At 38.1% G+C, this 27,746-nt stretch overlaps 1 protein-coding gene across 6 annotated transcripts; it reads left to right on the forward strand.

Moving 5' to 3' along the window:
* Positions 1 to 27,551, forward strand: LOC119537687 (membrane-spanning 4-domains subfamily A member 6A-like). Of its 6 annotated transcripts, none has more exons than XM_037840230.1 (8): positions 51 to 143; positions 653 to 719; positions 3,221 to 3,383; positions 4,617 to 4,751; positions 6,609 to 6,665; positions 10,156 to 10,353; positions 12,281 to 12,382; positions 13,133 to 14,238. In XM_037840230.1, the coding sequence occupies exons 3-8, from the start codon at positions 3,234 to 3,236 to the stop codon at positions 13,226 to 13,228; spliced, it is 738 nt and encodes a 245-aa protein (XP_037696158.1). In that variant the 5' UTR covers positions 51 to 143; positions 653 to 719; positions 3,221 to 3,233; the 3' UTR covers positions 13,229 to 14,238. The 6 variants fall into 6 exon arrangements, 5 of the variants coding, with proteins under 5 accessions (XP_037696159.1, XP_037696158.1, XP_037696157.1 ...); XR_005217454.1 differs by lacking the exon at positions 51 to 143 and adding an exon at positions 27,091 to 27,551 and having other exon boundaries at positions 525 to 719; positions 13,133 to 13,301; XM_037840231.1 differs by lacking the exon at positions 653 to 719 and having other exon boundaries at positions 1 to 143.
* Positions 27,552 to 27,746: the final 195 nt, after the last annotated feature.

Raw genomic sequence — 27,746 nt, forward strand, 5'->3', positions numbered from 1 at the left:
ACTAGGGACAGGCAGGGTGGGGTGTTTCAGAATATGAAGACAAGTAGGAAATTCTGGCAGGACCGTATGAGAACCCGGAGTTAAAACCTCCCAGGAACTTCTGAAAGCTCAGTTGGAGCCAACAGACTGGGCCACAGGGAAAGGTAGGCAATGCTGCAAGACTTTTCTTTGCTCACCACCCCCTTGTATGGCCACTTTAGAGAGATAATTTGACTTGAAGCTCTTTAAGAACAGTTAAGAAACACTAGAGGGTTTTGGAAATAGAATGGGTAGAGAGAAGTGATATCTGATTTTAACTCTGCTTCTGCTGTTTCCTAACTGCCTGATCTTGGTAAATCACTTACCCAAGATCACATGGTTATTGGGAACAAAGTGCTCAGATCTTCAGATGTTGTCAGGCCATTATAAAAACTGTGCAGTCTGTGGGCTAAGAAGGGTGCAGTGAAAACAGATCCATCTCATGATCTGGTGGGGTAGGCTGAAAATGAAATTCATTGAATATATGGCAGTGCAATTCTAAGGGGGACTGAGGGAAGGGGGGTTGCCACAGGTTGTACTGAAAAGCAAGTACTGTGTGAACATTTGCCTGTAAACATTGAGACCTCTCAAGATTCATGCTTTTGCATTCCTGTGATGTGTTTATTATCTATAGAGGCATATCCCAGAGACACTGAGGATTTGGTTCCAGACCACTGTAATAAAGTGAATATCATAATAAAGTGAGTCACATGAATTTTTCGGTTTACCAGTGCACATAAAAGTTATGTTTACACTACTCAGTAGTCTATTAAGTGTGCAATAGCATTATGGCTAAAAAAACAATATACATATCTTAATTGAAAAGTTATTGCTAAAGAATGTGAATGATCATCTGAGTCTTCAGCAAATTGCAGTGTTTGGTTGGAGAGTCTTGCCTCGATGTTGATAGCTGCTGACTGATCAGGGTGCTGGTTGCTGAAGGTTGGAGTGGCTGTGGCATTTTTAAAAACTAAGACAGCAGTGAAGGTTGCTGCATAGATTGACTCTTCCTTTCATGAAAGATTGCTCTGTAACATGCGATGCTGTTTGATAGATAGCATTTAACCCACAGTGGAACTTCTTTCAAATTTGGAGTCAATCCTCTCAAACCCTGTTGCTGCTTTATCAACTAAGTTTGTGTACTGTTCTAAATCTTTTGTTTTCGTGTCATCAATGTTCACAGCATCTTCACTAGGAGTAGTTTCCATCTCAAGAAACCACTTTCTTTGCTCATCTGTAAGAAGCAACTCCTCATCCATTCAGGTTTTATCATGAGATTGCAGTAATTCAGTCCCATCTTCAGACTCCACTTCTAATTCTAATTCTCTTGATGTTTCCACCACATATGAAGTTACTTCCTCCATGGAAGTCTTGAACCCCTCAAAGTCATTCATGAATGTTGACATTTTTACCTTCTCCCATGAATCACAAATATTCTTATTGACATCTAGAATGGTGAATCCCTTCCAGAAGTTTTCCAATTTACTTTTCCGAGGTCCACCAGAAGAATCAGTATCTGTGGCAGCTATAGCCTTAAAAAATTTATTTCTTAAATAATAAGACTTGAAACTTGAAATTACTACTTGATCCCTGGACTACAGAATGGATGTTGTGTTAGCAGGCATGAAAACAACATGAATCTCATTGTGTATCTCCAACAGAGTTCTTGGGTGATCAGGTGCATGGTCAATGAGCAGCCATATTTTGAAAGAAATTTTTTTCTGAGCAGTAATTCCCAACAGTGGACTTAAAATAGTAACAGTAAACCATGTTGTAAATAGATGTGCTGTTGTCCAGGCTTTGTTGTTCCATTTATAGAGCACAGGCAGAATAGATTTGGCATAATTCTGAAGCGCCCTAGGATTTTTGGTATGGTAAATGAGCATCGACTAAACTTTAAGTCACTTGTTGGATTAGACCCCGTCAAGAAAGTCAGCCTGTTCTTTCATGTTTGAAAGCTACGCATTGACTTCTCCGCTCTAGTTATGAAAGTCCTAGATGGCGTCTTCTTTCAATATAAGGCTATTTCATTTACATTGAAAATCTACTGTACAGTGTAATCAACTTCATCAATTTTCTTCTGAATAACTTGCAGCTTCTACATCAGCACTTGCTGCTTTACCTTGTATTTTAATGTACAGAAACAGCTTCTTTGCTTAAACATCATGAACCAATCTCTGCTAGCTTCAAATTTTTTCTTCCACAGATTCCTCATCTCTGTCAACCTTCCTAGAATTGAAGAGAATTAGGGCCTTGCTCTGGATTAGGCTTTGGCTTAAGGGAATGTTGTGGCTGGTCTGATCTTCTATCTGGGTTACTTAAACTTTCCCCATATCAGCAGCAGACTCTTTCTCTTTCTTATCATTTGTGTGTTCACTGGAGTAGCATTTTAATTTCTTTCAAGAACTTTTCCTTTGCATTCACAACTTGGCTAACTGTGTAGTGCAAGAGGTCTAGTTAGCCTTCAGCCTATCTTGGCTTTCAACATACCTTCTTCACCGAGCTTAATCATTTCTAGCTTTTGATTTAAAGTGAGAGATGGGTGACTCTCACTGGAACACTTAGAGGACATAGGAGAGTTATTAACTGGAGTAATTTCAGTATTGTTCTGTCTCGGGAGACCTGAAGGGAGAGAGAAAGAGATGGGGGAATGGCCGGTGAATGGAGCAGTCAGGCCACACACATTTATTGATTGTTTGCCATCTTATTTGGACATGATTTCTGGTGCCCCAAAGTAAATTACAATAGTCACATCAAAGATCACTGATCAGAGATCAGCATAGCAGATCTGATAATAATAAAAGTTGGAACTATTGTAAGAATTACCAAAATGTGAAACTGAGACACAAAGTGAGCACATGCTGTTGGAAAAATGGCACTGCTAGACTTGCTCGACATGCAATTGCCACAAACCTTCAATTTGTAAAAACACAAAATCTGTGAAGTGCAATGAAGCAAAGAGCAATAAAATGAAGTATGCCTGTAATGGATGGACTCGGCCGAATGTTATGGAAAGATCCTCATGAAACCAGGGATTTGAGGTTTCCACTAGTCTGTACTACTGGTTTCCTCCCCTAAAGCACAGGCCATCCCTGAACTAATGGGTAAATATTTGATTACAGTTTGGGGAGGTCAGAAGCTGGGAGCTCTGTACTTTTTAAGTCCAATGATGTAGTCAAATTTCATTTATTTTCTCTTCTAGCATTGGCAGCACCATGATGGCATCACAACCCATGCCCAGTGAGACTATTCTGGTCCTCACATCAGATGGCATCAAGTTCCCCCAAATAGAGAAACCTAAACCCATTGACCAGAGACAGGATAGCCTGAAGAAATATCTAAAGGCAGAGGTCAAAGTTCTTGGGGTAAGTCCAATTCAGAATGGGCTGGGGCTTGGGGTGACCAGAAGGAAAAGACTTCAGGGCTGCCACTTCAGTTTTGCAAGAGGGACTCCAGGCTGCTCTGGGGGCCAGTGGAAGCCACCTGGAGAGCTGTTTGCACCATTCCCATTTTCCACATGAGGAGATATTAAAAATGTTATTTCCCCTATCCTGAATATGAGCAGTTGGATTTTTGTTACTGTTTTTGTACTTTTGCAATGCAGTAATTCTCTTTATTTTCTTTTATAAGAAATGATGGCAATAAATAATTACATATTTTATATACATTTTTTTATGTGTTCACCAACTGCACACTTAATAATTCCTGATTTTTGAAAGGAATTTTCCCTTGCTGAAAACTACAGGAAAAATTAATTTCCTCCCCACTTTTCCTCTCTCTTTTCAGAGCACAGATGGTATTTATCTTTTGTTTCTCTCATCTGTGATTTATTAAAGAAGCTCTATATAAGCAAGTGAAGAGAGGAGGGGGACAGGGGACACATCTAGGACTGGAAGGAAAAAATAGAGCTCCTATTCCCAGAATTTCCTCTATTCTTTTATGATCTGAGATGTAGCAGTAGCTCTGACCAGGCTTCAGAACCTGGTGGGAGTGATTACTTTGCCTCGCATATACCATAACGTGAGTTGACATGTGACATAAAGTGTCGAAAAATGCTTGATAAATGTTACTAGAACTCTGAATCTCTGAGGTGGCTGTCAGGGAGAAAAACTTCATCTCCTACAATAGAGATTGAGGTTCCTCAGCAATAGGTATGAGGGCTGAGGAGGCCAAGGAGATGACCAGAGGGCCAGGCTCCATGTGGACATGTTCAGAAGGATCTGGGGAGGGGAGGAGGTGTGTGGGAAGAGGCTTCCACACTGCCAGTGCTCGAGAGAGCATGAGGTTAAAGGAGGAACTGAAAGCTACTAACCATGAGATCCCAGTTTTCCTCAAGAGCAGAAAGGTCCTGAAAGGCAGAGGTGCCTGAGGTTTGATGAGTACCAACCATACGGCCAGATACAATGGTGTTCTGTGGTGGACTAGCATCACCTCCTAAAGGTCTTTGCCGAGTTCTCGCTCCAGAGCGGTTACAGTGTCATCATCCTTACTGGGATCTGGTAGCTGGTGATAATACATGGGTACCATGGGAGAGGTGAAGAACCCCTGTCCTTAAAAATGCTGATATTCATGCTCCATCTCCATTCCTCTTCCAACAGACTCTCCAGATCCTGTGTGGAGTGATGGTGTTGAGCGTGGGGCTAATTTTGGTATCTGCTCCCTTTTCTCGAAATTTCACCCCAGTGTTTTCCATCCTGTTGAAGGCTGTTTACCCATTTGTAGGAGTTCTGTGTGTGAGTAGATTTCATAGAAGGTCAGGATGGGATGGATGGGGGAGGATGATGCTGATAGCTTAGACTATTCACCTGTCATTTTGCTATGCTCCTCTCTGTCTGGAGCAAGCAGTCAATAGGGGAGGACTGAGTAGGCTGTGCTGAGGCAGGTGGGCAGGGTAGGGGTGCCTGATTTGAGTTATATTTCTTAGATGGCTTAAACAACCATTTATTTTGAAGATCATATTACTTTTCATCTCATAATCTTGAGCTATAATGAGGCTAGTGGCTTCTTTCCAGTTTTATGCAAAAATCCATGAAGTTGGAAAATCTTGGGAAGAACCTTTTTATACAGTAATATGGGCAACAAGGAAGTTCACCACATACTTGCAGAAAAGCATGTTTATGTTGTTGGGAATCGTGGACAAAGGAGCACTTTTAGCGCTGAGCATTTTCAAAATGCTTTTTGCTGTGTTAATGGCACTCAGGGAAGGTTGAGCAGATGTCTATGCTTTAGTGATAACCAGGAAATTCCTCTGAAAAAGTGACAGGTTTAGGGTATGAAGGGGACATAGTGGTCTTTTTTTGAGAACAGCTTTCTTCTAAATTGCTGTGGGTGAATCTTTCTTGCAATTAATCTTCTTTCATAGTTTTTGAATAAGCATCTCACCAATCAGTAACTATCTTTTGCCTTTCTTAAACTTGTTTCTTTGCCTGATGCCTCTGAAAGCCCACTTTTTTCTCTATCTGGTCATTTTTCTTCTTTTATATGAATTAACTGCAGCACTCTATTTAGATTTCACCAGCTTTACTTCAATGTCTATTTTCCTTTTCACAATCTCATCAAGAAAATCACATTACACTTAGTAGTTACATCCCCTTAGGTTCCTCTAGACTATGACAGTTTATCATACTTGTCTTTGATCACTTGGATAGTTTTGAAGAACACTGGCCAGGTTTTTTTAGAACGTCCCTCAGTTTGGGTTTGTCTGGTGTTTTCCTCATTTTTAGATTAGGGTGATGGGATTTGGCATGGAAGACTATAGAGGTGAAGTGCCAACTCATCGATTTATCACAAAGGTACATTGACAATGGTTTGTCAATGATGAAGTTAGCCTTGATCACATGGCCAAGGTAGTGTTTGATAGATTTTTTTCACTATAAAGTTACTTTGTTCCTTGTCTTTCCATTCTCTATTAGTCTTTAATCTCAGCCCACAAATGGAGAGGCATCTAATCCATTGTTTTAAGACCCAGCATTTATTTATATAGATCTAAGTTACTTAATGCTAGGGCCCCTTGACCCACAGCTTTTTTTTTCATTGTTTTGTCCCATTTTTCCATTGTCAGAGTATTTTCTGTCACTTAGCTGCCCCACATCTAATACTCCAGAGTGTAATAAAAACTCCTTTGGTTTTCTGAACATGGTCTTAAAGCTTTCTTCCTCCAGTCTTACCCTTTCTTGTGTTCTCAATTATCCGTCAACTATAGCTTGCAAAGCCACCAATTTAAAATTTATTTTTCTGTTCTCCCATACTTGTTAGTTGCTCCTGTTATTTTCTTTCTCCATACCATTGCTCTCATGTCCTTCTCTAGATAACTCCTGACTCCAAAACTTTCTTTTGTCATTTGCAAAAACCCTTTTCTCCTAGCTGTTAAGGTCCTCATTTTTTTAATTGGGTTGGATTCCTGCATGCTTTTCTGAATGCTATATGAACACAAGGAACATATCTATGTATTAAGTGGGTATTACATTATTGTTTCTTAGTCCTTTAAGTTTTATTTTCATGGGAGTTTTGCATAAACGTGGTGATGATAAGACTGTAGTTATACCTATACATAGAAAATCACCTGAATATTTTCTCTATTTTCTGAGCAGTTCATCATCTCTGGATCTCTATCAATCATCACAGAGAAAAAGTCAACTAAATCTTTGGTGAGTGTGAGAACCATAACCCTCAGTTAGATGGAGCCAAATGAAACTTAGAGCAAACACTTCAAGGCCAATCTCTCCACTTTGCAGAGGTGCAAACTAAACGTCAGAGCAGGTATTTGGCAGAGTTAAGAGCTGTTCCAGTTTGCTAATGCTGCTGTTATGCAAAATACCAAAAATGAATTGGCTTTTGTAAAGGGGGTTTACTTGGTTACAAATTTACAGTCTGAAGGCCATGAAAATGTCCAAATTAAGGCATTAACACAAGTATACCTTTACCAAAGGAAGGCTAATGGCGTCCAGAAAACCTCTGTTAGCTGGGAAGGCATGTGGCTGGTATCTGCTGATTCTGGGTTGTGTTCCAGTTCCTCTCCCAGCTCCTATGCATTCTTCAAAATGTTGCTCTTGGGGTGTTTTGTCCTATCTTAGCTTCTTTGGAGCAAAGTGTCAGCAAAAGTCTGCTTTCAATGGCTGTCTCCAAAATGTCTCTCTTGGCTGTAGCACCGATCTCCTTCTGTCTGAACTCTTACAGGGCTCCAGTGATTTAATTAAGACTCATGCTGAATGGGCGGGTTCATTCCTCCATGAAAATAATCCAATCAGAGTTATCACCTAAGTTGGGTGGGTCACTTCTCCATGGAAACAACCCATTCCAAAGGTTCCAACCTAATCAAGACTAAATATGTCTGCCCCCACAAGATTGCGTTAAAGAACATGGTGTTTTGGGGGACATAATGCATTCACACCAGAACAGGGGACATGCCGGAATTTTCCCTACTCCTGCCCAGAGCACATTACTCCAATCACCACACCCTAAATTACAGCTTGCATTCAAGGTAATTTTTATACCCTAGAAAAGTGCCAGGAATCTATTCTAGAAAAATTCTGCCCCTTAATATTGCCCTTTTGGTAGCAATTTGTCTTTGAATTTAGTTCTTCATGATGAAGAAGCTGACAGTATTTTGAAGAGGTGATAGTCATTTGTTGTGGGTTCACCATTTAAGCCCATGTGTCAGACATAATCTCTGGAGAAAATTCAATCAAAGGCTGTTAGTATGAAGTTGTCATTAGTCATTTGTATTTGCCTAGAAGTTGGCATTAGTCATATATATTTACCTAGAAAAAAACTTTACCTGACCTTTACTCTTTCCAAGGAAAACCAGAATTGGAAGAGGCAGGGAGAGAAAATCTTGGTTATTGTGAGATGCTTTTGTAGTCTGTAAAAGTTTGCTAAGTCTTCCTTCTACCCTGTATCCTTCAAGTGGGGGCCATGTGGGAATGTCATGTAATGCAGTAGCACAGGGATTCAATTTGTAGCCCTTGCTACTCCTTACAGGGAGTGCTCAATATCTGTCTTTCTTTCATCAGAATTTAAGAGATTAAATTCTCTGGAGTCCCTACTTCAACCCCAAACCACTAGACCAGTGCTATCCAATAGAACTTTCTGGTGATGATGGAAATGCACTACATCTGTTTGCATTTGTCCAATGTGGGAGCCACATGTGGTTATTGAAAACTTGAACTATGGTTAAGGTGACTGAGGAACTGAATTTTAAATTTTATTTAATTTTACTTTAAATATAAGTAGCCCCGTGTGGTTAGTGGCTACCATATTTGAATAGCACAGCACAAGAGTAATGTTTCTAGGTTTTCAGGAGGAAGCATATGGGATTTTAGTCCAGAGAACAGTCCTACAGCAAATTTGGCAGAAAACTCAAAAGATATGGGATAAGGGCTAAGGGTAGACTCCTGCTCACCAGAGTCATATAGCCTGTAGTGAATTCTATAGTTACCATATTTTCTACCAGCCCTTTTAGAGGTTGAAGAAGAGTGGTGTCCCAGGACAAACCTAATTTATTCTAAGAAATATATATTCCAGGCATCGGGAGGTCCAGGTACGTTTATTTTTGTCATTATTTGGGGGAATCAGATTTGGAAGGGAAAGGTGCTCTGCCTACCCTCTACTGTAACCCAAATCTCTTTCTGCTGAGTCCCTAAAAATGTAGGCTATACTCCAATTAATGGCCATTGGATGTTCCCTGATGCTCATAAAACTATAGTTTTCAGACTCACCCTTGCTTGATTCACTTCTTCTGTGCATTGGGATAGAAGAGAAGATACTTCTGAGATCAGTTTATTTATTCTCCTCATTGACTACGTATAGCAAGGAAGCACAGAATGGGAAATGAAACTGAGGTACTGAGTGATCGTGGGAACTGAGGGAGTCAGAGGCCAAGCCAGCACTGTGGCATGCAGTCCAGAACTCGTTCTTCTACCTCCCTCTGCCTCCCACACGTCACGCCATCCCTGGGACTGAGTTTAGAACCCTGATTATAGCCATCCAGATGTGGCCATGGACGTGGCCAACAATACGGCTGTCCAGACTTTGGGAAATGTCTGAGACCAATAACCATGTCCCCATACTCATCTTTATGAGTTTGTGTGCCTTCTTGGAGGGATAGTGGGCAGGAGTGAACTGCTTCATCTAGTGCCCTCTGTGCTGCTAGTGCTTCCATGTGGGGTTTCGGAGTGTGTTAGGGAAAAGAGAAACTGCAGCTGGTCCACTGACAACTTTGGTCACTCTGTCTTGGGGATTTTGCAGGTGTTCTGGTTTGTTAATGCTGCTGGAATGCAAAACACCAGAAATGGATTGGCTTTTATAAAAGGGGGTTTATTTGGTTACAAGGTTACAGTCTTAAGGCCATAAAGTGTCCAAGATAATGCATCAACAATCAGGTACCTTCGCTGGGGGATGGCCAATGGTGTCCAGAAAACCTCTGTTAGCTGGGAAGGCACATGGCTGGTGTCTGCTTGCTCCCAGGTTGCGTTTCAAAATGGCGTTCTCCAAAATGTTTGCATCAGCTTCCAACTGCCATCTTCAAAATGTCTGTCTCAGCTACAGCTCCTCTCTCAGCTTCCGTGCATTTTTCAAAGTGTCCCTCTTGGCTGTAGCAAGCTTGCTCCTTCTGTCTGAGCTTATACAGTGCTCTAGTAAACTAATCAAGGCCCACGCTGAATGGGCAGGGCCACACCTCCATGGAAACCATCCAACCAGAGTTATCACCCACAGTTGGGTGGGGTGCATCTCTATGGAAACAACCCAATCCGAATGTTCCAACCTAATAAACACCAATACGTCTGCCCCCACAAGACTGCACCAAAGAACATGGCTTTTTCTGGAGGACACAATACATACAAATTGGCACAGCAAGCATAGCTTCATCTGGCCCTGCTGTTGTCCAGGGTAAAGATTTTGGATGACAGCATTCTCTACTGTCCAACTAAAGTGTTGCCTAGGGGAAACATTTCATTGACTAATTTGCACAGCCAAAATTTATTTTCTAGGTTTAAAGACTTTGCTGAGCATACAGAAATAAATTATCAATCCTTCCTGAGGGAGGTAGAAAAGGAATTAAATTATTGTAATGCACTGGCAATAATAGAGATATTTGTGTTCATGAGGAGTCATTTTTACTCCGTATTTCTCGTTCAGGTTCGGGCCAGCCTGGTCGCAAACATTCTGAGTTCTTTATCTGCTCTAGAGGGACTCATTCTCCTCTCTGTCAACCTGCCTGCCCTGGGACCTGCCTCACAACAGTGTTACTTGGAACAAAAGGATGCACCAAACCCATATCATTTTTTTTACCCTAATGCTGCCTACGAGTGCTACTTGGCCAATGTCACTCTGACTGTAAGTATTTTTAGATAAGATGCTCAATTGTATGAGATTTCTGGAAGCCTTGACTTCTTGTTATTCCTTCTTTTGAAACCTTCTGTCTTCCTTCTGGCTTTGGCATTTGGAGGAAGGTCAGGGACATGTAAAGGAAAGGGGACTACATGGCTAAGATAAAGGGGTTATGCTGTGGAATTGCATAACAATAGGGCAGAATTGAAGAGTAAATGTCAAAAAGATGGATGATGGAAAAAACTAAAATTTATTGTTGGTAGAGTTTCTTAATAAGATGATTTTGTTGTTAGGGGCATAAAATATGAGTCTATGACAGCAAAAACCTTGGTACATGGAATAGTGGATTAAGAAAGCAAAAATAGCAGAAAGATCCAAGAGAATAGGAAATGCCATCAAGGAAATCTGGTGTGTGTGTGTGTGTGTGTGTGTGTGTGTCTGTGTCTGTGTCTGTGTCTGTGTGTATGTACGTGTGGTAGGATGTTAACTTGGCCTGAGCAGAATCAGGCCCAGCACTCGGTAGGAAATACTGGATTTGAAAGTGTGGGCAGCTCCTCTCGATGATTACAGTGATGGGTAGCTACTAATCAGGAGAGAAGGCAGTATCTTTGTCGTTTGTTTGTTATAACTTACAGAACTGGACTTTTTAAAAGGCAATAGGAAATACAGAAAGATAGAGGGTGCTAACTGATAATAATAGGGTGAGAACCCTTTCTTATTGGATACAAGAAATCAATGATATTTGGCTAACAAATGTCTAAAGTTGGAGCATTTAGAAACACGTGTATCGTCAGCAATACACTGAGAGAAAACAAGATAAGAATAAAGAGGCTGTGGGGTACTCACTTCCCTGCAATTAAAAACTTGGGATAAGTTAAGGACATAGTTGGAGGATGGCAAGATTGAAAGGTCTGGGTCAAGTTCAAGCTTGCCCATCTCTTCTTTATGGAGCCAGATCCTGCTGTTTCTCCCCAAGTTAATGATATCATGTTGAGACAGGGTACGTGTAAATCAGGTTAATAGTAATTGGTATAAAGAAACACTTGGCATTGCCAACTCCACCTTGGGGGATAGGTCTGGAGAAGAGTTGGTGGGAGGTATTGTGTAGTGGACAAAGTATAAATGTATGACTGGATAATTTTGTATTGTAAATAAAAGGATTTTACCTTTAATTTATATTTGTTTGGGGCCATTTCACATTCCCTCCCCTGTTCTACTAGGTGGTCAATTGTGCATGAAGGGAAGAAATAGTAGATTTTATACTCTTGGTTTGCTGTCTTTTATGAATTATTTTGGGTTTTCAGCAACTGTGGCAGCTTGCTAACTTGATTGTTCTTTCTGCCTGTTACTGCCACCCATAAATGGCAACGAAACCCATCAAAAGGGGTTTAGATAAATAGAAGTGGTGTCAATACCCAAATTTACAAAGGGACTACTCAGTCAAAACCTCATCAGACCCTCACAAGTCTCTGAGAAGGAAATATTATGTACTTTTGGCAATGGAAGAACCAGAAGCTAGAGAGGAAAAGAGACTTGCCCAGGCTCACACAGCTACTAAGTGGTAAAGATGGAGCTTAGACTGAAGCTGTTGCTTCTTAGTGCTGGGAGGTGCCATATCACTCTGCTCTCTCACTGAGCGAACAATGCAATAAGAATGTCTGAGAGATCTAAGGCATAAATAAATGTATAAAAGCGTGTTACTTGATTTAGTTGCTGTTCATCACCACCATCACCCTTCCTTTCAAGGGAACGAATGATGAAAGGAATTGAAACAATTTCTAGGCTTGGAGTGAGCATTTTTCTCTTCTTGATTGTGTTCTTGCTTCACCTGATGATGCTTGGGCAGCCTTCATCTCTGCAGTCACCTCCCAACAAGGTCTGGGGGTTTGGGTTTTCTCAAGCACCACTGATGTTTTTACTGCCTGAATTTCAGGGACTGCTGTCTGTGATGCTGATTTTTACTGTGCTGGAGTTCTTCCTGGCTGGGCTAGCTATTGTGCTTTGGTGGAAACAGTCTCACTCTGACTTCCCCGGGGTGAGTATGCCACTCGGCCCCAATGAGCCTCTCAGATTCTGGGCTGTGTTGAGCTATGTCACCAAGAGTGGCAGAAGGAATGGTCAGTTGCTGGTAATTAGATGGTGGAAGGCAGTTAGATAAGGAGAACAGATGGTCGTTGAGCAGCTGACCAGCTAGGGATTCACTGCATGGGAAGATCAATGAACCTGAGAAATCATCTGGTTTGGTCCTCCCATTTTGCAAATGAATAACCCTAGGCTGTGGGAAATGATTTTCACAGAATTCCCCCATGAGTTTGTGCTTTGGTTCAGGATGCTAGAATTTGGTTTGCCTTCCTTCCAGTCAGGAATACTTTCTGCCATAGCCATGAGTCTCTCTAACTGCCCTGACTTGGTAAAAGGGCATTTGCACACGTGACTGGATTCAGTATGTGTTCTATGCTCTAGTTTTCCCTATCTGTACCCTTAAAATTCTTTTTTTCTGCTAAAAGTTATAAAATGTACTGTTGAATAAGATTCCATGAGACACTCTCCTACCATCACAGTGGACTGGACTAAAGCTTTGATTTACCCAAAATTTTGTCATAGAAAAGCAGAATGAATACTAGACTGAGAAAAGGCAATTTAAAGAGATTAATGACACGCTGTACTAATCTTGGAGTAACTAAGAAGTCTATGTATAACATTCAGAATAAATGCCATCAAGATAAAGATACATTAAATTGAACCTGGTGAGGTCTGCAGAACTAATATGTTTTATATCTTTTAGAGAGTGCTTTTCCTGCCTTGGAGCTGCAAGAATGACTGCAGCATGCTGTCAGAAGCACGTGGAGAACCTGGATATGAAGAACTGTTGACTTCCTAGAAAGAAATGAGAAAAGATTCATCAAGAAAATTCATCTTTATGATAACATGTGAAACCCAACCATTACAAGAAAGCAAGTTTGAGTTCTCTATTGAATTTCTGAAATGTAGGCTTTTTATGAAATGAAAACTAAAACAAGCAAACAAACAAACAAAAAAACCCACATTTTTTTCTTGGCGTTGAATATATGGGGTCTCTTGGTTTGCCAAAATTGGCTTCCGCAAAAGCCCCAAATTGAAAATTACAATTTACTAGACGGGCCAGATAGTCATAGACCATTCCCAAGAAACTAGGCTGAATGTTGATTCCATGGATCATAATAAGCAAAGGAGAAACTTTTTCTTTTACTGCTTAATCTCTAACAGGAGTTAACCGTCTTAGGGTGGTGTTCAGACTCTTATGGTAGGGACAAATGTTTCATCACATATATTTTAATCATTTAGTGCAGTGTTTGTGGGCAAGTGCCCTAGGATTAAATCTCAGGGACAATAAAACTAATTTATTTCAGAATAAAATCTCTATTTGATTACATATGATTTGTAAACGCATTTTGCTACTTTTCCTTTAAATACAGAGTAAGTCAACAGTCACAACTTCAACAAAACAAATAAGCAGGCAAAAGCTAATCAGTGTGCAAATACCTGTTTGAGTCCATGCTTTCAATTCTTTTGGTTATATACCTAAAAGTGGAATTGCTGGGTCAAATGGAAATTTCTGTACTTAGCTTTTCTGAGGGACCACCAAAATGTCTTCCACAGCGGCTACACCATTTTGCATTACCACCAGCGAGGAATAAGTGTTATTTCTCTACATCCTCTCCAACATTTATAATTTTCTGTTTTTAAATAGTAGCCGTTGTAGTAGTTGTGAACTGGTATCTCTTTGTGGCTTTGATTTGAACTTCCCTAATAGCTAATGATATTGCGCATCTTTTCATATGCTTTTTGACCATTTATATATCCTGTTTGGAGAAATGTCTATTCAAGTCTTTTGCCCATTTTTAAATTGGATTGTTTGTCTTACTGTTGTTGAGTTGAAGTGTTTCTTGATATATTCTGGGTATTAAACTCTTAACAGATATGTGGTTACCAAATATTTTCTCCTGTTGTGTAGGTTGTCATTTTACTTTCATGATAAAGTCCTTTAATGCACAAAAGTTTTTTTTTTCGTAGTAAATTTTGATGAGGTCTATTTTTCTTTTGTTGCTTGTGCTTTGGGTATAAAATCTAAGAAACCATTGCCTAATACAAATTCCTAAAGATGATTCCCTATGTTTTCTTCCAGGAGTTTTATAGTTTTAGTTCTTATATTTAGGTCTTTAATCCATTTTGAGTGGATAATAATACAAAAGTATGCCTTATACCTTCATCTTTGATGATTCCTCATGCTCTGAACAAAGGGGCTGTAGAGAAAGTCAAGTGCAAGAAAACCGATATCTTTCGGAACATGGGGGAAGGACGGATCTGGCAGTGCCTTTGTCCATCTGCATCCTTAGCTGCCCACAAATGAGGATATTTGCGTCATTCTTGATTTCTTCCTTGTCTATGTTTTTCTTGAAATTGAAGCAACTAGGTTTCTCATTTCTCATTTCCCCCTTTTCTTTGATTTCTGTTCCTCCTGCTTTCACCTTTACCCTGACTCTTATCAATTCACCCCTGAATAATTCAAATACATTTTAGCCCCCAGGTTCAAAATATATCATATATATTCATGCAAAAGAATGGCTTACTATGAGGTAATCACCGGAAATGAATTTTTAATAGCTTTTGATTGCCAAGAGAATAAATATCAACTTTTTCAGCCTGGTGTTTAAAACTCTATTTAGATTGGTCCCAAGCAACCTCTCTCACACTAGCTTCATCTCCAATAGCATCCATTTGTTGAACAAGTGTATCACAGAGGGGTCCTTACAGTATTATCTTCCTAGAATGAAATCCCAGCATCTTCTCGATTTGAATAGGTTGGAAAGATGTTGGGTTTTCTTTCAGGTTTTTAGCCATTATGCAACATGCCTGGACTACAGTCAGCCCAGGGCTAAGCTATAAAAATAGGCAATGCACTCGACATCAATATTTTCTTTCAAGGCTTGACTTTCCTCAAAAATCCAATGTTTTTTGTTCATTCTCCAGAAATTCCCTCCCCCTTTGTTTGGTATTTTCCCAGAGTTTATAGTTCCTATCTGTGAAACAGACAGTGTTTTAGGAGCCTACTGTGCCATATTTGAAGTGGAACTGCTCATGATATATTTGTTTCTCACTATTTATTGAGCACCTACTGTGTGCCAGGCATTGGGCTAAGTGATTATCCACATTGGTTTGATTTATTTTTTAATTCATAGACTTTATTTTTTGAACAGTTGTAGACTTGCAGAGAAATTGAGCAGAGAGTTCAGAGAATTCATATAACATCTACCCAACCCCAACACACAGTTTCTCTGTTGCTAACATCTTACATTAGTGTGGTACATTTGTTACAATTGATTCTCTATTGACTACAATCTATCATTTACATCAGGGTTCTCTCTTTGTGTTGTACAGTTCTCCAGGTTTTGACAAATGCAAAATGGCATGTATCCATCATTACAGTATCAAACAGAATAGTTTCACTGCCCCCAAAATACCCTGCTCCATGTTTCCATCCCTCTCTCCCTCCCCTTGAGATCTCCTTGCAACCTCTGCTCTTTTTGTTGTCTCTATAGTTTTGTCTTTGCCAGAAAATCATGTAGTTGGAATCATACAGTATTTAGTCTTTTCAGTCTGGCTTCTTTCCCTTAACAATATGTATTTTAGTTTCCTTCATGTCTTTTAATAGCTTGAGAGCTCATTTCTTCTTATCACCAAATAATATTTCATTGCAGAACGAGTTTTTAAAAGTAATTCTTAGGATTGGTTTATCTTTTTTTTGGGGGGGGGGTATTTGAATCATGTTCATTAGTTGTACTGATATGTAATTCTCTTGTGTGATACTGCCCTTTTCATATTTTGTTATGAAAGTTATGCTTGACTCAAAAAATAAACTGGGATGCATTACCTGCATACATTCTGCAGAAAAGTTTGTGCAAATGTGGCATGGCTTCTATTTTAATGTTTCTTAGAATGTGCTAGTGAAGATTTCTGTGTTTGGGATTTCTTTACGGAAGGTTAAATAGTTTAAAGATTTTTAGGAATATTGATGTGTCCATTTCTTACTGTGTCAATGTGATAAGTTTTACTATTTAAGATACTTGGTACTTTGTCTAAATTTAAATTTTTGTTGTCAAAACCAATTCAAAATATTATCTTTTAAATATTTGCATGATTTTTCATAATACTTTTTTCCTTCATTCCTAACACTTCCCCCTTTTCTTATTTTGTTTTCTCCTCCCTTATTTTTTGCTTTAATTTGCTGCTCCTTCACTAACTTCTTGAAAAAGATATAATTAATTTTTACCATTTCTCCCTTTCTAATATATTCATTTGAAGATAGGTACAAATTTCTTTTAAAGTGCTACTTGAGCTGACTATACAGATTTTTACATGTAGTATTTTCACTTTCCATTTAAACATTTCATTTCCTCTCTCCTTTGTTGTATTTTAGTTTGATTGAATGTTTTCTATTCTATTTCGTGCTGTTCTGTATCAGTAATTATGTCCTCCTATTTTATTAGAAGGTGGCCAACTATAGAATTTTGATACGTTTACTTATCTGAAAATCTAAAGTTAGTCAATATTTCAAGCTGCTGTTAAAAATAGTAAATAGCATATCACTCTCAGTTCAACTTCTTTCCACCTATTTTTCATCTTAGAATTATGCAATATTTTATATTATGTTTTACTTTTTCTGCCAAATTAGTCAATTTTTTATTTTATGTATTTAATGTTTAGTTTTTTCCTGGGTCTGTAATTGTTTTCTCATATTCCTTCTTGCATGTCAAACCATCCTTAGTACACTTTCTTCCTTTCTGAATGTCTTTTTGAGAGATCTGATTAGTTTATCTATTTTTATTTTAGCTTCATTTTAAGTCAGTTTTATTGATGTGTACGTTATATAAAATAAAATGAACACATTTTAAGTGTACAACTCAGTGAGATCTGGAAAAAGAATTCACCCACTTTACCATCGTGCTAAACACTATGTAAAATATTTACAACATGTCAGAAAATTCAGTTGTATCCCTTTACAGTCAACCCTTCACCCCAACTTCTGGACACAGCTGTTTCCATGTTTATCCTATAGGTTAATTTTAAAAATTATTGAAAGTCATACCAATGCTGTCATATTGTATATTCTATGTGTTTGATTTTTAAATTTAAAAAATTTAGTTTTTAAATTTTTCTATGTTTGTTCATCTTTAGTAGTTTGTTCCTATCTATTGTTAAATAGTATTTCATAGTAGGGGCATGTCATAGTTTGTTTATCCCTTTACCAGTTGATGGATATTTGAGCTGTTTGAGGCTGTTATATATAAAACTGAGATGAATATTAATGTCTGAGTCTTTGTGTTTATATACAGATAAATATTTTCATGTTTCTTGAATAAACACCTGCAATTAGATTGCTATATCATAAGGAAAATGTACATTTAACTTACAATAAATTGCCAAATTATTTTCCAATTATTTTGTACCATATTGCATTTCTGTTTGATTTGCAAGAACGTTCTAAATGCTACACTTCTTCACTAACCCTTGCTGTTGCCAGTATTTTGCCTTGTTCTTAAATTTTAGTCACTCTAGGGGTATGAATAGCACTTAACTGTGGTTTTAATTTACTTTCCTTTATGAGTAATGAGATTGAGAAATTCCTTGTGCTTATTCCCATTTTCATATATTCTTGCTGTCTTCAAAATATTTTATTGCCTTTTTATGCTTCATGTTTACTTCACCATATCTAAATGTAGATTCTCTCTGTCTGTCTCTTTCATCTCTTCCTCCTTGCCCCCTCCTTCCCTTCCTTCCTCCTTCCCTCCCTCACATTTTACTTCCAGAATCTAAAGCTTTATGTGTGTCATAATTTCTGAAAAATTTCATCCATTGTCTACTCAAATATATTTTTTTGTGTTAGAGAAGTTGTGAGTTTACAAAGCAATCATGCATAAAATAGGGGATTCCTGTACCCCACCCAACCACCAATACCCTGCATTGGTATGGAATATTTGTTACTATTAATAATAGCACTTTTTAAACAGTTATACTATTTTCTAAGAGTAGTTAACATTTTACAAGATTATTTAAAAAGTTCTATATATCATCCATTATTTTCATTAGGTGTATTTTCCCTACATAACACTCTATTGTTACAACCTTGTATTAGTATCATTTATTTGTTATAACACATGAAAGAACATTCGTATACTTGTACTGTTAACTGTAGTCCATCATCAACATAGGATTCACTGTGCTGTCCAGCCCCATGACTTACCTTTTACTTTTTATTCTAGTAATTTATACATCCTAACAATCCCTCTTTTAACCACATTAACCTATATATTTCGGTGCTGTTGATTACACTCACAATAGTGTGTTACCATCAGCACTATCCTCTCCAAACCTTTACCATCAGCCTAAATTGAAATTCTATAAAGTTAAGCATCAAATCCTCATTCTCTAACCACAATCTATCTCCTGGTAACTTACATTCTAGATTCTACCTCTATGAACTTGCTTATTATAATCAGTTCATAACAGTGAGATCATACAATATTTGTCCTTTTGTGTCTGGCTTATTGCACTCAACATAAAGTCCTCAAGTTTCATCCATATCGTCACATGCATCAGGACCATTCCTTCTTACAGCTGAATAATATTCCATTATATGTATACACCACAGTTTGTTTATCCATTCATCAGTAGATGGACACTTGGGTTGATTCTGTCTTTTGGCAATTGTGAGTGATGCCACTATGAACATTGGTGTGCAAAAGTCTGTTTGAGTCCCTTTCAGTTCTTCTGTGTATATGCCCAGTAGTAGGATTGCCAGATCATATGGCAATCTATGCTCAGCTTCCTGAGAAACCATCAAACTGCCTTCCTAAGCAGCTGCACCATTTTACATTCTTACCAGCAGTGAATGGATGTTCCTATTTCTCCACACCCTCTTCAGCACTTGCCATTTTCTGCTGTTTTTTAACAGTGGCTATCCTAGTAGGTGAGAAATGATATCTCATTGTGATTTTGATTTGCATTTCCCTAATAGCTAGTGACTTTGAGCATCTTTTATATACTTTTTACCCATTTGTACTTCCTCTTTGGAAAGATGCCTATTCAAGACTTTTACCTAGTTCTTAACTGGGTAGGATTTGTCTTTTTTAATGCAGATTTTCTTTATATGTTCTGAAAATTAAACCCTTATTGAAATATGTGGTTTCCAAATATTTTCTCCCATCAAGAAGGCTGCTTTTTCACTTTCTTGACAAATTACTTTGAAGCACAAAAGTTGTTAATTTTGCGGAGGTCCCATTTATCTATTTTTTCTTTTGTTGCTTGTTCTTTCAGTGTAAAGTCAAAGAAACCATTGCCTAACACAAGATCTTGAAGATGCTTCCCAACATGTTCTTTGAGGAGTTTCATGGTCCTGGATATTATGTTTATGTCTTTGATCCATTTTGAGTTAATCTTTATATTAAAGATTTAATCTTTATATTAAATCTTTACGCTAGATAGGGATCCTCTTGCATTCTTTTGCATAGGGATATCCAGTTCTCCCAGCACCATTTGTTGAAGAGACTGTTCTGTCCCAGTTGAGTAGACACGACAGCCTTGTCAAATATCAATTGGCCATAGATGTGAGGGTCTATTTCTCAGCTCTCAATTCAATTTCATTGGTCAATATATCTATCTTTATGCCAGTACTATGCTATTTTGACCACTATGTATTTTGACCATGTTTTTTTTAAAAGAAAATACAGATAACACCTAGATCTTTGTGAGGTGTAAGGATTAGAAGAAATGCTTAGTACCACTCATTATAGTTCATTAAATGTTGGTTATATTCATGCTACACTTAATGTTGGGTTTGAGATGAGATAAAAGAGCAATTACTCTCACGTCACAGAAAGGTACTCTCTTCAAAGAAAAAGAAGATGTGGTGGATTGAATTGTGTACCTCAGTTTGGATCTCTTCAAGATGTTACTTCAGGTATGGTGCGGAGCAACTAAATCAGGTTGGTGTTTGCTCCAGATTACCAGAGTCTTTTATAAGCAGAATGAAAGTCAGAGAAAGAAACCATGGGGAGCAGCCAGAAGTTGGAAGTCAAAGGAACATGGAGGAGACAGGGGAAGACATCAGAAAAGTCAAAGAACCCTCCAAATTGCCAGCCAGCCAGAAGATACTGACCGCAGGGGGCAGTAAGCATTCTAGCCTCTGAAACTGTGAGCCAGTAAAGTCCTCTTGTTAAGCCAACCCATTGTATGGTATTTATTTTAGCAGCTAGGAAACTAAACTCTAAGGTTTGGAGTTATCTTTTTTGATAAGGGAACTTAAAGAATATGACTAGAATTAATTGACACAAATATTGTAATTCAAAGGCGTTTCAGTTTAAATAAAAGGATCAAGTGAAAGCAGAAACACTGTGGAATAAATACCCTCAGAGGAGTTCAGAAAGCTGTTAAAATATCTCTATTTCTGAGCCATGTAGATTTTTGATTAGCTACTGATGGTATCATATGCCTTAACTTATCTCTACTACCCTTAGTTAAAAGTTTGAAATGAAGAAGCACAGAGTAATGATCCCTTCCCTAGGAGGACAAACTATGTAAGATAGGCAAGCATTAAGCCATAAACAAGGACAGTTTGCTACTTGAAACCTGAGCATACCTGAAGACAACCAGGCAGGCACAGCTTATCTTTGTTTTTTCATATTCTGTTAGAGCTTGGCAGTGATTCTGTGCTTGAGTCTGGGAAGGGGATTTGCAAGACCCCTGGGTGGGGAGAAGATCCAAGCTGGTGACGTGAGATTTTGGGATAAAGTAAACTCCTTTTTCCTTGCTCTGTGGCAGTTTTGTCTTTATTATTATTTGTTTGGTAGCAAAGTATGTATATATGGTACCGTAACAAATACTTCTCTAACTAATATCCAGAGTCATCAAAGTTAACTTTTCACTGAATTGGATTCATTACTTTCTATAACAAAAATAAACAAACCTTTGTAGAGCCTCCATCCATTTTTCTTTCTTCTTAATTCAAAGATAATCATTATTTTGAGTTTTGTTTGAATCCTTACCATCCATATAAAAATCTACCATCTGTATATGTATAAACATTACAGGGTATTGGTTTTTTATTTTACAATTTTATATACACATAATCTTATTCTTTATGTCCTTTTAAAATGTGCTTTTTCACTCACTGTTATACTGTTGAACTTTGTCAGTGTCGATTCATGTAGATCTAGTTCACTTATTTTAATTGCTATATAGTAGTCCATCGTATGCATATGACACTATTTACTATACATGCCCCTTCTTATGTACAATTAGAATACTTTCTATAGCAATTAAAGATGGTGATGCAATGGATATCTATGTGAAGTTTTTGTGTGCATTTATATATATGCATACATAAATATATAGTGAATTTATTCACTAGACAGAAAGATAACTCTCCTAAATTACATCAATATAATGGGGATAATATGGTAGCTCACTGATGTTTCAATTTCATTTCATTAATTACCAGTGATGTTGAATATTTATTTATGTTTATTGGGCTATTAGGATCCTTTTCTGCAATTGTCTATCTATTCTATGGAGTATCTGTTTTTATTGAGTTGTAAGAAATGTGCATACATTTTGGAAAAAATCATTAATTTTTGGATGTATGTATTACAAATATGTTGCCCATTATATGGTTTGAGTATTATTTTTGTTTTCCTGTTAATTATAGTCTCTAGTTTGCATTGATTGTATTTTCCCCCCAAACCCACCCTATTTTTAACACCTTGCAATGTTGACATGCATTTGTTCTACCTCATATAAAAACATATTTGTACCTTTTATTACAGTCATTGAACACCCTAGGTTTCCCTGAGTTACACAGTCCCAGTCTTTATTGTTCATCTTTTGTTCGGGTATTCCACATGGTACCAGCCTTCCTCTTTCAACCATATTCGCAGTCATCTTTGTTCAGTGTACTTAAATTGCTGTGCTACTATCTCCCAAAATTGTTTTCCAGACCTCTCACTCCTGTCTTTTCCTTTCTGACTGCAGTGTGTCCTTTAGTGTTTCCTGTAGAGCAGGTATCCTGTTCACAAACTCTGTCATTATCTGTTTGTGAGAGAATATTTTAAGCTCTCTCTCATATTTGAAGGATAGTTTTGCTGGATATAGGATTCTTGGTTGGTGGTTTTTCTCTTTCAGTGTCTTAAATACATCATCCCAGTTCCTTCTTACCTCCGTGGTTTCTATTGAGAAATCCGCACATGGTCTTATCAAGCATACTTTGTATGTGATAGATTGCTTTTTTCTTGCTGCTTTCAGGATTCTCTCTTTGTCTTTGATGTTTGATAATCTGATTATTAAGTGTCTTGGCATAGGTCTATTCAGATCTATTCTGTTTGGGGTACGCTTCACTTCTTGGATCTGTAATTTTATGCCTTTCATAAGAGATGGGAAATTATCTTTATTTCCTCCCTTATTACTTCTTACCCTTTTCCCTTCTCTTCTCCTTCTGGGAAACCAATGACACGTACATTCTTGCTTTTTGTTTTGTCCCTTAAGTTCCCAGAGATGTTGCTTGTATTTCTCCATTCTTTCAACTATCTGTTCTTTTGTGTGTAGGCTTTCAGTTGCCTTGTTCTCCAGTTCCTGGGTGTTTTCTTCTTCCTCTTGAGATCTACTGTTTTATGTTTCTGTTGTGTCTTTCATCTCTTGTGTTGTAGTTTTCATTTCCTTAGATTCTGCCACTTGGTTTTTTGAACTTTCAATTTCTACCTTATGTACACCTGGTGTTTTCATTATACAGTTCAGCTCTTCTGCCATATCTTCTCTAAACTTTTTGGATCAACTTATTATTAGTTGTTTCAATTCCTGTATCTCAGTTGAAGTGTAAGTTTGTTCCTTTGACTGGGCCACAACTTCATTTTTCTTAGGGTAGGTTGTAATTTTCTGTTGTCTAGGCTTGGTTTCCTTGGTTACCCCAATCAGGTTTTCCCAGACCAGAACAGGCTCAGGCCCCAGAAGGAAGAAATATTCAGTATCTGGTTTCCCTGAGAGTGTGTCTTAGAAAAATGGTACACCCTGTGATGCCTCAGGTCACTGTGCTTTTCTGCCCAGTAGGTAGTGCCTGTCAGCCTGTAATTCCAGACTGGTGTAAGGAGGTGTGGCCTGTGGCTATTTTCCCCCAGGCTCTGGGCTCTGGTTCTGAATGGAAGGCAGGTAGTAGAGCTGGGCCCCACCCCTTTCCTCTTAGAGAAGATAGACCCCCTAGGGGGAGGTCATTAGCATTTCAATGGTCTCTCTCTGCCTGTGCATTCTCCACCCTTGTCTGGGTCAGAGCACTGGGAACTGAAAATGGCTGAGGCTTTCTCCACTGAGCCGAAAAGGAAGAGAAAGTCCTCTTCAGGGCTAGTCCATGGCAACCCTCCGGCTCTCCAAGGTTAGTCGTCACCAAAAGCCTCTGTCTGCTTGTTGGGGATTCGTAGCTCATAGTGAGCTGTTCACACTCGCTAATTAAAACCCCAGTTGGAGCTCAGCTGAGCTATATTTGCTTGCTGGGAGAGAGCTCCTCTCTAGCACCAGGAGGCTTTCCAGCTCAGGCTGTGGGGGAGAGGGGGTCCCCCGGCTTGGATCTGCAGTTTTTACTTACAGATTTTTTTGCTATGATCTTGGGCATTCCTCTCAGTTCAGGTTGGTGTATGATGAATGGACTGTCACATTTGTCCCCCGCAGTTATTCTGGATTATTTACTAGTTGTTTCTGGTTTTTTTAGTTGTTGCAGCGGGGCTAACTAGCTTCCACTCCTCTCTATGCTGACATCTTAGATCCTCCCTGACTATTACTTTTGATTATGTATTTTATATTTAAAGATATAAATTTTAATGTAGTTCAGTAATCCATTCCTAACCTTGTGGTTTTGTGAGTTTCTTGAAAATTTCTATTTTTTATTTCTTATACATTGGGGAGTCTTATGTATTCTCTTATAAAAGAACAAATGTTTTACTTTTACATTTTCATTAATCAAATCTCTCTGAAATTCATTTTGTGTGTAACAAATAGAGTAATATTTTTAGGTAAAATGTAGGGGAACATTCTAGTGACCCTAAGTAGATAAAAATTCCTAAACAGGACACAACTATGCCTTGGCAAATATGAAAAAAAACTAGTTTGAATATATTATGATTAGCTTCAAAAGACAAAATTAAGAAAATAAAAAGGCAACTCATCAAATGGGAGCAGATATTTGAAATATAGATATCTGACAAAGACCTTATTTCCATTACATATAATGAATCCAACAATTCATGGAGAAAAAGACAATCTAATATAGAAATGCACAAGAGAGTTTTAAGTCTCAAAGCATTTCATTAAACTATCCAAATAGTCAAGAAAATATATAAAAAAAACTACATCATTAAGTTATTAGGAGAACTCAAAGTAAACCACAGTACAATATTACCATATACCTGCCAGAATGACTTAAGTGAAAATGACAGATAACAGCAAATATTGACAAGGATATGGGAGCAGCTGATATTCCCAAATGCTACTGTTTGGAGGGTAAATTGAATTGTTAGTGGCACATTGGAAAACATTTAGTAAAATGTAACATTTTAGTAATATACTAGAGCTGATATACTAGATATACTAGAGCTGAATGTATTCTGACTGTTTTAGTTTGCTAAAGCTGATGGAATGCAATTTACCAGAAATGGGTTGGCTTTTACAATGGGGATTTATTAACTTACAAGTTTACAGTTCTGAGGCTATGAAAAAATCCAAATCAAGGCATCAATAGGTGACGCTTTCTGCTCAAAGCCTGGCTACTGGCAATCTGGGAGTCCCTCCGTCACATGGCAAAGCATTGGCCAGTGTTTGCTGGTCCTTCTCTCCCAGGTTTCACTGCTTTCAGCTTCTGGATGCTTCTCTCTCAGTTTCTCTGTGTGCTTCTCTGAATTTCATCTTTGTAAGGACTCCAGTAAGAGGATTAAGACCCACCTAGGGCATATGCTTCAACTGAAATAACCTAAATCAAACGGTCCCACCCACAATATGTCTACACCCACCAGAATGCATTACTTTAAGAACATGATCTTTTCTGGGTCCATAAAATCTCCAAAGCATCACACTTACTATGAGACAGCAGATCTATTACTAGAAATATATATCAACTGATATTTTTCCCCCCAAATATATGTACAAGAATGTCCCTATTTGTGATAACCAAAAATATATACTTCCCAAATGCTCATCATAGCTGAATGGATTAATACATTGTTGTATATTCACAATAGAATACCATACAGAAATTATAATTAACTAAAATTATACACAAAATGTGAATGAAGCTCACAAGCATAATGTTCAGGAAAACACATAAGCCAGACACAAAGATTACGTACTGTGTGGTTCCTATAGATTAAAGTTCAAAACGACAGGCAAAATCATTCCATGGAAATAGCAGTTAGAACAGTAGTGACACTTCAGAGTTGCTCAGTGATTGGAAGGATGTATAAGAAATGCTTCTATATGCTGTTTGCATTCAGTTTCTTGACTTGAATGCTATTTTCATGGGTGTGTTTACTTCACGAGAATACCTTCAGCTGTAAACATAGGATTGGTTTATTTTTCTATAGGTATATTTTACTTCCATAAAGATTTTTGAAAATAAGATTATTTTCTTCTCAGAAGCTCAACTTGCCATTTTCTTAGATCCTGAAATCCACAGAAAGAAAAATACTTTACAAAGGCAAGTTTAAGATACAGTCAATACTAATTCAGGAAACATTTAGAACAATACACATTGCTGTTACTTCTCTCTCCTTTGCATGCAAATTCATAATTTATCCATAAAGTCTTATTTGTTTCATTTTTAGTTTTCATTTTTCAGTTTTAAATATTCTTTCCATTTTCTTAATTTTGATTCATTCAATAAGTAAAGGTTGTTCTCCTATGTCCCTAAATCACAGTTAAGGAAACTGAAACTCAGAAAATATAAGTGAATCATCTGAAGTCTTGGAACAATCAAGTGTGTGAGTTGGGATTTATAACTGACTTTGTCTGACTTTAAAGAAGGTAACTGTTCTTCAACTCAATCAACTGCCTCCAGTTGAGGTAGAAACTAAATTGGCATGTCTCCTTTACTATGAATCTTAGTTTGCCACACAGCTATGACAAATGCCACACACTGGTTGGTTGGACAACAGAATTCATTATCTCACAATGCAGAGGCTGGAAGTCCAAAATCATGGCATTGGCAAGACCAGGCTTTTTCCCTGGAGACTGTAGGGTTCTGATGTTGGCTTGCACAAATCCTTGAAGTTCCTGGGCCGGCACCTCTTTCTTCTGCCACGTGGTGATCTCTCTCTCCTTGTGTCTACTCTTCCAGTTTCCACTGATTCAGCTTCTGATTTCTCTCTATGGCTTTCTCTTACTGACTGGGTCCATACTTCTTCTGCTGATAAAGCACTCCAGTAACAGGGATTAAGGCTCACCCTGACTCAGTGGGGCCACACTTCAACTAAAAATAACATCTTTCAAAGGTCCTATTTACAAATAAATTTAAGCCCATGGGAACTTGGATTAAGATTAAGAATCTATCTTTCCTTGGGTTATATAATCAAACCTATCACATATGGTAAGTACATGTAATTTCTGCAAGAACTGTTGTGTCTAGCCCAAGCTCTGGTGACGCTCCGTTTAACTATGACTAACTTTTTCCCACTGCAGGGCTCCAGACTTCCATATTCCACTCATCTCAATTTGCAGGGCCTTGGAACTAGCCCTTTTCAAGCCTCAAGTAAGAGTTGCTTCTCATCTCCTTCTGAGAGATTTGGTGAGGTCTGTGCTGGGTTATACATTTTAAATGTGGTAAATTTTCCAGTAGTTGCTTCTCTATAAGATATAAGCCTCTCAGTGCCAGGAAGCACAGTTTGTTCTTTTAAATACTGCTCAGGAATGTGCACAGAATTTTGACTAGAGGTGGTCTCTTACAGAATGAGCAATGCTTTTGGTTCCAGTGGGATTGATGAAGGCATTCTGACAATCAAGGTTCAGAGCATGCGGCTAAGAAGTACAAAAGATTCAACAATGATACAAAGCTTACATTATATATTTCCTTTGCCTTATGTCTCAACTGTGTCTCTTTGAGCCACCTGTCCTCTATCCTCCAATTCCATCCAAGTTCATCCTTGGCATTCAATCATCTATTTAGAATGTATTTTTTTTCAGTTGTGGAAACGTATATACAGCCTAAATCTTCCCATTCCACCCCCTCCCTTGCCTTCCATTAGTGGGATTAATCACCTTTAGAATGTTGTAATGCTCTTTCCCACCATCCATTACTAGAAATTTCCCTTCACCTCAAACAGCAACTCCACCCTCAT

The sequence above is a fragment of the Choloepus didactylus genome, chromosome 6, assembly GCF_015220235.1.
Source record: "Choloepus didactylus isolate mChoDid1 chromosome 6, mChoDid1.pri, whole genome shotgun sequence".
Classification (NCBI taxonomy): Eukaryota; Metazoa; Chordata; class Mammalia; order Pilosa; family Megalonychidae; genus Choloepus; species Choloepus didactylus.

What these genes read in the sequence shown, in the direction of transcription:
- LOC119537687 (XM_037840228.1), top strand. Translation starts at nt 634, where the DNA reads ATGTGTTTATTATCTATAGAGGCATATCCCAGAGACACTGAGGATTTG. An exon ending in CATTTGTAGGAGTTCTGTGT is followed by an intron (nt 4,752 to 6,608) that starts GTGAGTAGATTT and finishes TTTTCTGAGCAG; the next exon opens with TTCATCATCTCTGGATCTCT. An exon ending in CTCACTCTGACTTCCCCGGG is followed by an intron (nt 12,383 to 13,132) that starts GTGAGTATGCCA and finishes TATATCTTTTAG; the next exon opens with AGAGTGCTTTTCCTGCCTTG.